The sequence below is a fragment of the Colobus angolensis genome, unplaced genomic scaffold (assembly GCF_000951035.1).
Source record: "Colobus angolensis palliatus isolate OR3802 unplaced genomic scaffold, Cang.pa_1.0 Scaffold240, whole genome shotgun sequence".
NCBI lineage: Eukaryota > Metazoa > Chordata > Mammalia > Primates > Cercopithecidae > Colobus > Colobus angolensis.
In genome coordinates, this window is record NW_012115600.1 from 728564 (window position 1) to 739189 (window position 10626).

Below are 10626 nucleotides of genomic sequence, written 5' to 3' on the forward strand. Positions count from 1 at the left end.
AGGTATAGAGGCTCATGCCTGTAATCTCAGCACTTTGGGAGGCCAAGGCAGGCGGATCGTGAGCTCATGAGTTTGAGACCACCCTGGGCAACATGGTGAAATCCTGTCTCTATGAAAGATACAACAAATTAGCCAGATGTGGTGGTACGCACCTATAGTCCCAGCTACTCGGGAGGCTGATGTGGGAGGATGACTTGAGCCAGGGAGGACGAGGTTGCAGTGAGCTGAGATCATACCACTGTACTCCAGCCTGGACGATAAAGTCAGATCTTATCTCAAAAAAAAAAAAAAGTTTTGGACTTACTTGGGGCCTGATACTCCTGTCTTCTTTTCTATTTCTCCCTTACGGAATGGAAATACCTATCCTACGCCTGCTCCACTACCGTATTTTGGAAGCACATAATTTGTTCAGTTTCACAGGTTTACAGCTGGAGGGAAATTTGCCTCAGGGTAATTGTACCTTGAGTCTTACCCATATCTGATTTAGATGAGATTCCAGACTTTTGAGTTGATGTTAGAATGAGTGAAGACTTTGGGGACTATCTGGATGGACTAAATATATTTTGCATGTGAGGACATAAATTTGGGGGACCAGGGAAAGAATGTTATGGTCTGAGTGTGTCTCCCAAAACACGTGTTGAAAAAAATCTCCAATGGAATGGTATTCAGAAGTGTGGCCTTTGGGGAGGTATTTAAGTCATGAGGGCTCCGCCCTTATGAATGGGTCAATGCCACTATAAAATGCTTGATAGGGTTGGGCGTGGTGGCTCACGCCTGTAATCTCAGCACTTTGGGAGGCCAAGGTGGGTGGATCATGAGGTCAGGAGATTGAGACCATCCTGGCTAACATGGTGAAACTCCGTCTCTACTAAAAATACAAAAAAAAAAAAAAAGTTAGCTGGGCATGGTGGCAGGCGCCTGTAGTCCCAGCTACTTGGGAGACTGAGACAGGAGAATGGCATGAACCCAGGAGGCGGAGCTTGCAGTGAGCCCAGATTGTACCAGTGCACTCCAGCCTGGGCAACAGAGCGAGACTCTGCCTCAAAAAAAAAAAAAAAAGCTTGATAGAAGGAGTTTGTTCCCTTTTGCCCTTCCACTTATGCCTTATGAGGGCACAGCATTCCTCCTCTCCAGAGATTTAGTTTTCAAGGTGCCATCTTGGAAGCAGAGAGCCAACCTCACCAGATGCCAGAGCCTTGATCTGGGACCTCCCAGCCTCCAGAACTGTGAGAAATAAATATCTGTGTTTTTTTTAAAAAAAATAAATTATCCTGTGTCAGGTATTTGTGTGTATGTGTGGAGACAGGGTGTCACCCTATCACCTAGGCTGGTGTGCAGTGGTTTGATCTTGGCTCATTGTGAATTCGGCCTCCCAGGCTCAAGTGATCCTTCCACCTCAGCCTCCCGAGTAGCTGTGACTACAGGTGCACACCACCAGTCCCAGCTAATTTTTTTGTTTTTGTTTTTTGAGATGGGATCTCACTCTGTCACCCAGGCTTGAGTGCAGTGGTACGATCATGGCTCATTGCATCCTTGACCTCCCAGGCTCAGGTGATTCTCCCACCTCAGCCTCTTGAGTAGCTGGGACCACAGGCGTGCACCACCATATCCAGGTAGTTCTTTTGTATTCTTTGTAGAGACAGGGTTTCACCACATTGTACATGCTGGTCTCAAACTCCTGGGCTCAGGTGATTCTCCTGCCTCTGCCTCCCAAAGTGCTGAGATCATAGGCGTGAGCCACCATGCCCAGCCAGGAATTTCTTTATAGAAGCACAAACTGACTAAGACACCATCTATATATTCTGTAAGACTCATAGTGTTAATCTGTCCATTTTACAGTTAAGGACACTGAGGTACGGAAGAATAAATGATCAAGAGTTATCCAAGATCACACAACAGAGAGTTGGTGAGTTAGGATTTAAGCCCAGGCAGTTTAGCCTCAGAGATTCTGCTTTCAAAACAAAATAGGATATAGGAGAATCATCATAAAATGAAAGGGCAGAGAAAATGTCTGGACACCTAAGACACTGATAAGCAATCATAGAATTCCTTTTTTTTGAGATGAAGTCTCACTCTGTTGCCCAGGCTGGCTGGAATGCAGTGGCACGATCTCGGCTCACTGCAACCTTCACCTCCCAGGTTCAAGCAATTCTCCTGCTTCAGCCTCCTGAGTAGCTGGGATTACAGGCATGTGCCATCACACCTGGCTAATTTTTATATTTTTAGTAGAGATGGAGTTTCATCATGTTGGCCAGGCTGTTCTCGAACTCCTGACCTCAGGTGATCTGCCCACCTCTGCCTCCCGAAGTGCTAGGATTACAGGCGTGAGCCACCACGCCTGGCCTAGGTATTCTTTATAGAGCACTGCTTGTATACCAGCCACTGTGTTAGGTGCTACAGGTGGGGGAGGGATATACAGATGAACAATATTCTGTGCTTGTCTTCAAAGAGCTCATAATCTAGTTGAAGCATGGGGAGGGACTGTAGTAATGTGTACAAATCAAATCCCAGCAGATTGTGAAACATTCTATTGTAGAACTGCAGATAAAATGTGGAAAGAATGCTAAGGAAAAGATTCATTATAGCTGGGTTGAGGGGAGCTTCCTAGAGTTGATGGCTTTGGAAGAAGTGAAGAATTGTGAGAGCAGAAAGGAGAAAATTAGGGATCACAGGGGAAGAAACAATGTAAGCAAAGATGTGGATGCATTTGGGGGATGGCAAGTCCTCTGGTTTGGTTAGAATGCATGTGACTTGTATGAGAGAGACGATTTTAGGTAGAACACCAACCTAACATTAAGTCATACTGAATCAAACAGTGAGATAATGATTTCCTTTCCAGTTTTCATTATGAAGAAAAGCCTTGGCTAGGTGCTGGCTTGTCTTTCAAACGCTAACACTTGCTGATCTCACTTTTTAACACAAAACCCACTGGCTCAGATCTGTCAGTGGGCAACCGAGCTCTGGTTGAAATGTAGTAACATGAGCTGAGCATGGTGGCTCACACCTGTAATCCCAGCACTTTGGGAGGCCGAGTTGGGCAGATCACCTGAGGTCCGGAGTTTGAGTCCAGCCTGACCAACATGGTGAAACCCTGTCTCCACTAAAAATACAAAAATTAGCTGGACGTGGTGGTGGGTGCCAGAAATCCCAGCTACTCCAGAGGCTGAGGTGTGAGAGTCGCTTGAACCTGGAGGTGGAGGTTGCAGTGAGCTGAGATTGCACCATTGCACTGTAGCTTGGATGACAAGAGCTAAACTCTGTCTCAAAAAAAAAAAAAAAAAAGAAACTCAGTAACATGGTTTTTGTCTTCATGTCTTTAATTTTACAGTTGTGTTCTACTTAAACCAAGAATTTTTTTAATGTATGAAGAAATTTTTTTTTTATTTACTTATTTTCCTTTATAGATACATTTAAGAAAAAAATAGTAAACTTAAAGGGATAACATTGAGTTAACATTCAGGTGGTTCCTGGTTATGGCAAATATCACAAAGGTAGCATACAAACATCTGATGTTTCTGATATTCTGATGCAGAGTTTAAGGCATATGAAGAGGAGTAATGGATGGGGAAAAGGCTGAGAAGGGGTCAGGTCATGGAGAGCCTGAACACCATGGGAAGGAAGGTAGGCTTTAATCTGTCAACATGAAGGCAAGACATTGGCTCAAGAATGGGCAATTAAGCCGGGCAAGGTGGCTCATGCCTGTAATCCCAGCACTTTGGGAGGCCAAAGCAGGTGGATTACCTGAGGTCAGGAGTTTGAGACCAGCCTGGCCAACATGGTGAAACCTTGTCTCTACTAAAAATACAAAAATTAGCCGGGCATGGTGGCGGGCGCCTGTAGTCTCAGCTACTTGGAAGGATGAGGCTGGAGAATCACTTGAACCCGGGAGGTGGAGGTTGCAGTGACCCAAGATCGTGCCACTGCACTCCAGCCTGGGTGACAAGAGCGAGACTCTGTCTCAAAAAAAAAACAAAAAAAATGAACAATGGACATGGTCAGAGCCAGGCTTGGCAGGGCTGGCTCCGGCCTCCAGGTTCAGGATGAGAGGGGAGACTAGGGGCTGGGGCAGGAGTGGGGAGACTCAGAGTGAACAAGCACAGGGCCAGGGAGGAACCTGGATAGACCCAACTGAAATAGAAGGCTCTAGAAAGGGACAATCGTAGAGCCCTGTCAGGCCATGTCACTACATGCTACCTGGTGGACCTGGTATGTACAGATTTCTTTTCCAGAGGTGATCTTTCAGCCTCTGATCCTCTTCCTGGCTCATAGGCACCTTCCATTATGACTTACTACGAACATTCAATGGCTTTGACTGGGTTTTACTGAGGTAAAAGGTAACATCAGCAGAGGCCAGCCCGCCTCAGCCTCATTAGCTGGGGGAGCTGGAAGTACAGTCAGACAGGGTGGGGCAAATGGACTCATGCCTCCTCATTCTGTGTTTCTTCATGGGAAAATTGCCATGTCTGCTTGACCGCCTGTGGTGATTCATTTTATTCCATATGATGAACATCTGATTTTCTAGGACCTTCAGCTTCATTTCACTGAACAAAAGCCGTTGGAAGATCTTGTCCTGGAGGGCAAAGCAGGAATGCATTCTATTGACTTCTTTTGTGTTCGTGGCCTTGTCGTTCTTGGTGTCATTTTCGGAAGTCTTTGGTTTCTCTTCCTCCTTCTAAGCTCCCCACCACCAGGAAAAGGGGAAAGCTGGTTAAAAATGATAATCCCTTCCTTGCTTGAACACCTGCTCTGTGCCAGGTGGTTTACAAACATTATCTTAACAGATTCTCACAACTGCCTGCAAGGGGAGCGTCATTGCCTCATTTTGTGGAGACTTGGGACCCAGTAACAGGAAGTCACTTTCTTTTTTTTTTGAGACAGAATTTCACTCTTGTTGCCCAGGCTTGAGTACATTGGTGTGATCTCAGCTCACTGCAACCTCCACTTCCCAGGTTCAAATGATTCTCCTGCCTCAGTCTCCGGAGGAACTGGGATTACAGGCACGTGCCACCACACCCAGCTAACTTTTTGTATTAGTATAAATTTTTGGTATTTGTGTTTGTAATTATTAGTAGAGACAGGATTTCACCCTGTTGACCAGGCTGGTCTCAAACTCCCGACCTCAGGTGATCTGCCTGACTCGGCCTCCCAAAGTGCTGGGATTAGAGGTGTGAGCCACCAGGCCCTGGCTGGGAGGTCACTTTCTCAGCATCATACAGCCTCAAACTCCTGAGTCCTCCACTTGCGTTTGGTTCATAGGAATGCATGAGATGGCTCGCTAATCTGCCAGTTGCAGTGGACATAAAGCCCTTAGCCTAAATATATCTCCAAAGCCTTTGTTTTTCCAGCATTTTGTCGGGCTCAGTACGATCTCAAACTGTGAAATCTCAGTGGTCTCATGACATGCTTTTATCTCCATGATCCTCATCTCTCCCTCCCCTGGTTCATAACACATTTTTTTTTTCTTTTTGGATTCAGCTACAAACTAATGGTCTTTAAAAATATTTAAAAATTAAGCCAGGTGTGGTGGTTCATGGCTGCAATCCCAGCACCTTCGAAGGCTGAGGCAGGATGATTGCTTAAGCCCAGGAGTTTGAAACCAGCCTGGGAAACATGGTAAAATCCCATCTCCACAAAAACTAGAAAAAATTAGCCCTGTGCACACATGTAGTCCCAGCTACTTGGGAGACTGAGGTGGAAGGATCACCTGAGCCCAGGGAGGTCAAGGCTGCAGTGAGCCATGGTTGCGCCACTGCATCCAGCCTGGGCCACAGAGCGAGAAAAATACATAAATAAAATAAAATGGTTAACTGAAAAAAATTCAACATATCAGACATGCAAAAAAGGTAAATAATACAAAAAATACTCATATTCCCATATCAACTTAAGAAATAAAATATCATAAATATAACTAAAGTTCCCTGTGGACTCTCCCACTCACAGCGTCCTCCTCCCTCCCTGAATAGCATCACCTTAACTATAATCCTGCATTTAAAATTTATTTTTCCATGCATTTCTTTATTAAGTAGTTCTCAATGGGAGGCATTCTGCCCTCCCCAGGGGACATTTGGCAATATCTGGAAATACTTTTGATTGTCATGAAATGGTGGGTGTGCTACTTGGCATCTCATGGGTAGGGGCCAGGGTTGCTGCTAAGCTAACAATGCACAGGTGACAGATGAGCCACAGTGGAGAATTATCAGGCCCAAAATGTCAATAGTGCCAAGGTTGAGGCAGCCTGTCTGAAAATATTTTCACTGCCCATATGCCTCCATAAATAAGATAGGCTATTGTTTTGTTTTGTTTTGTTTGAGACAGAGTCTCACTACTCTGTCACCCAGGCTGTAGTACAGTGGCGTGCTCACTGCAGCCTCAACTTCTCAGGCTCGGGTGATTCTCCCACCTCAGTCTCCTGAGTAGCTGAGACTACAGGCACGCACCACCATGCCTGGTTCATTTTTGTATTTTTTGTAGAGATGGGGTTTCTTCATGTTGCCCAGGCTATTCTTGAACTCCTGGCCTCAAGTGGTTGTTGACCTGCCTCGGCATCCTAAAGTGCAGGGATTATAGGTGTGAGCCACTGCACCAGGCTGTTTTGCATGGTTTTTTGCTTTTGTTTTTGTTTTTGTATGGACTCTTGCTCTGTTGCCCACGCTACAGCGCAGTGGCATGATCTCAGCTCACTGCAACCTCCGTCCCCTCGGTTCAAGTGATTCTCCTGCCTCAGCCTCCTGAGTAGCTTGTATTACAGGTGCGTGTCACCACACCCAGCTAATTTTTGTATTTTTAGTAGAGATGGGGTTTTACCATGTTAGCCAGGCTGGTCTTGAACTCCTGACTTCAAGTGATCCACCTGCCCCGGTCTCCCAAAGTGCTGGGATTACAAGCGTGACCCACTGCGCCCAGCCTAGCATGTTTTTTTTAGCATTAAATGAAAGATGTCATAATCTATGTACATTTCTGCTGTCTTCATTATTCTATTTTAGAGATGTATCTGGGTTCATCCATTTTAATTTTTTTGATTTTTTTCACATTAAAGTAGTTGTTACTCTTGCCAAAGCATGTTGACATCAAACATGAAATAGGAGAGTCTGGGGTGGTCCTGATTTAACAGCTCAGGTGAGGCAACTGACACCTCGTGGAGGGAAGTGATTTACCCAGCACCACCTAAGAGGAAGCTGTAGAGTGGTGATTTAGACCAGAGTCTTGGATTCCTCAGTCTTGCCCCATTATTTTGACACCTACCCTGTTCCCTACCACCTAATCTAGCTGCAAATACCCCCTATCCCTGAGCTGAAGCCAAGCCCCCTCTTGCTCACCTGCTGAGGCTCTGGGAGGGTGAGCTTGTGTTCACACTTGACCAGCCAGTTGCTAAGCAACAGCAGAAGGAATAGGAACCCAAACAAGGCTGGCTTATAGCTCATCAGCCAAGCTGCCACTGCTCCTACGGTGCCCGCGGAGGCAAGTATCCCATGGAGACTCCTAAAGAGAAATATCAGTTCTGCCAGCATTATGGCATGGAGGCACACAGGCCCCAGGACCCTGCCTGAGGCCCCTCCATGACAAGAGTCATGGCCACCCACTCCTCTGAGTCATAGCCAGCTCCCTCCCCCCACCCGGCTGCCGCATAACAATAATAATAACTCCTCCTATGTCTGAAGCAACTACTATGTGCCAGACTCTTTGACAGGCAGTTTGCAAGCATTATCTCATGATGTCCTCACAACAGCCAGGTGATGTAGGCCTCCTCATTCATTCACCAGTACTTCTGGGCCTCGAAACTAGCAAAAAAAATGGCCAATACAGAGCCCCTACCATCACAGGGGCAAAGAAAAGCTATCCAAACTTGGACGTAAAGGCTTTTACAGTTATACTAGCCCATCTATTGGTCACCTGATACTTTAGCGGAAGGTAACTTTGTTTAATATAATATGTAATATTGATAAGGTTTTGGACTCTGTACAGTTAGACATTAACTTGTTATTTATTATTATTTTATTTTATTTTTGAGACAAGGTCTCACTGTGTTGCCCAGGTTGGAGTGCAGTGGTGTGATCATGGCTCACTGAAGCCTCCAACTCCTGGGCTCAAGTGATCCTTCTGCCTCAGCCTCCCGAGCAGCTAAGACTTCAGGCATGTGCCACTATGCCCAGCTAATTTAAAAAAAAATTTTCTTTTTTTAGAGACAAGGTCTTGCTATATTGCCCAGGCTGGTCTCAAACTCCTAGCCTCAAGCAATTCTCCCACCTGGAGACATTAACTTTTATTATTTTATTTTATTCATTTATTTTCTTTTTTGAGATGGACTCTCACTCGGTTGCCCAGGCTGGAGTGCAGTGGCGCCATCTTGGCTCCCTGAAACCTCCGCCTCCTGGGTTCAGGCGATTCTCCTGCCTCAGCCTCCCAAGTAGTTGGGATTACAGGCACGTACCACCATACCCACCCTAACTTTTGTATTTTTAGTAGAGACAGGGTTTCGTCATGTTGGTCAGGCTAGTCTCGAACTCCTGACCTCAAATGATCCGCCCACCTCAGCCTCCCAAAGTGCTGGGATTACAGGTGTGAGTCCCCGTGCCCAGTGGAGACATTAGCTTTTAAAAAATGCTAGCCGGGTGTGGTGCTCACACCTGTAGTCCCAGCACTTTGGGAGGCCGAGGCGGGTAGATCACCTGGGACCAGCCTGGCCAACATGGTGAAACCCCGTCTCTACCAAAAATACAAAAATTAGCCAGGTGTGGTTGCGGGCACCTGTCATCTCAGCTACTTGGGAGGCTGAGGCAGGAGAATTGCTGGAACCCGGGAGGTGGAGGTTGCAGTAAGCTGAGATTGCGCCACTGCACTCCAGCCTGGGCAACCACAGTAAGACTCCTTCTCAAAAAAAGAAAAAAAAAAAGAAAGCATACATTGCTACAGTAATTCCATTTTGGATATTCCCAAAGAATTGAAAGCAGAGTCTTGAAGAGATATTTGTATACCAACCTTCACAGCAGAATTATTCACAATAGCCAAAATGTGGAAGCAACAAAAGTGTCCATCCATAGATGAATGGATAATAAAATGTTATATATGCACAATATTACCAGCCTTTAAAAGGAAGGAAATTCTAACATGTTACAACATAGATGAACCTTGAGGACATTAAGCTAAGTGAAATAGTCACAAAAAAAACCAAATACCATATGATTCTACTTATATGAGTTATCTACAGGAGTCAAATTCATAAAGGCAAAGAGTAGAATGGTGGCTGTCAGGGGTTGGAAGGAGGGGCAAATGTAGTCATTGTTTAATGTGCACAGAGTTTTGCAAGATGAAAAGAGTTTTGGAGATTGTTTATGCAACAATGTGAATGCATCTAACACTACTAAACAGTATACTCAAAATGGTTAGGATTGTAAATTTTATGTTATGTGTATTTTATCACAATAAAAACATCTGAAATGAATTAGTTATTTCTGGGAAAAAAACGGGTAAGTGCCACCACATTCGGCTAATTTTTGTATTTTTAGTAGAGACAGGGTTTTACCATGTTGGCCAGGCTGGTCTCAAATTCCTGAACTCAGGTGATCCACCCACCTCGGCCTCCCAAAGTGCTGGGATTACAGGCATGAGCCACTGCACTCGGCCAGGAATTCTTTTTTTTTTTTTTGAGAAGAAGTCTTGCTCTGTCGCCCAGGCTGGAGTGCAGTGGTGCGATATCCACTCACTGCAAGCTCCGCCTCCCGGGTTCACGCCATTCTGCCTCAGCCTCCCAAGTAGTGGAGACTACAGGCGCCCGCCACCGCGCCCGGCTAATTTTTGTATTTTTAATAGAGCAGGGTTTCACCGTGTTAGCCAGGGTGGTCTCGATCTCCTGACCTCGTGATCCGCCCGTCTCGGCCTCCCAAAGTGCTGGGATTACAGGCTTGAGCCACCGCGCCCGGCTGGCCAGGAATTCTTTTTTTTTTTTTTGAGAAGAAGTCTTGCTCTGTCGCCCAGGCTGGAGTGCAGTGGTGCGATATCCACTCACTGCAAGCTCCGCCTCCCGGGTTCACGCCATTCTCCTGCCTCAGCCTCCCAAGTAGTGGAGACTACAGGCGCCCGCCACCGCGCCCGGCTAATTTTTGTATTTTTTAGTAGAGACGGGGTTTCACCGTGTTAGCCAGGATGGTCTCGATCTCCTGACCTCGTGATCCGCCCGTCTCAGCCTCCCAAAGTGCTGGGATTACAGGCATGAGCCACCGCGCCCGGTTGGCCAGGAATTCTTTATGTAAAAATATCAGTTTTAGTGACTGTGATATTCCAATATAGAATCATGCCTTGTTAGAACCATGCCTTGCTGAACGATGGGATACATTCTGAGAAAAGCGCCATTAGGCAATTTCACTGTTGTGTGAACATCATAGAGCATACTTAACATAAACCTAAATGGTATAGTCTACTACATACCATATGGTACAGTCTATTGTTAACAGGCTACAAACCTGTATGGCATGTTACTGTACTGAAAACTGTAGGTAATTCTATCTGAACACAGAAAAGGTAGAAAAGGTATGGTAAAAATGTGTTATATAATTTTATGGGACCACTACTGTATATGCAGTCTGTTGTTGATGGAAACGTTGTTATGTGGTGTTTGATTGTATTAAATTG

The 10626-nt window shown here is 45.7% G+C and overlaps 1 protein-coding gene across 2 annotated transcripts; it reads right to left on the bottom strand.

Annotated features, from left to right (window-relative positions):
- Positions 1 to 4304: 4304 nt before the first annotated feature.
- LOC105514282 (chromosome unknown open reading frame, human C1orf234) lies at positions 4305 to 7885 on the bottom strand. 2 transcript variants are annotated; one of them, XM_011945549.1, is made up of 2 exons: positions 7317 to 7885; positions 4305 to 4669 (listed from the first exon to the last, which is right to left on the bottom strand). In XM_011945549.1, exons 1-2 carry the CDS (start codon positions 7506 to 7508, stop codon positions 4370 to 4372), a joined length of 492 nt encoding a protein of 163 aa, XP_011800939.1. In that variant the 5' UTR covers positions 7509 to 7885; the 3' UTR covers positions 4305 to 4369. The 2 variants fall into 2 exon arrangements, with proteins under 2 accessions (XP_011800939.1, XP_011800938.1); XM_011945548.1 differs by having other exon boundaries at positions 4305 to 4672.
- Positions 7886 to 10626: the final 2741 nt, after the last annotated feature.

Coding starts and splice junctions, on each gene's coding strand:
- LOC105514282 (XM_011945548.1), bottom strand. CDS start 7,508: ATGCTGGCAGAACTGATATTTCTCTTTAGGAGTCTCCATGGGATACTT. Junction 4,673..7,316: donor CCCTCCCAGAGCCTCAGCAG/GTGAGCAAGAGG, acceptor TGGGGAGCTTAG/AAGGAGGAAGAGAAACCAAA.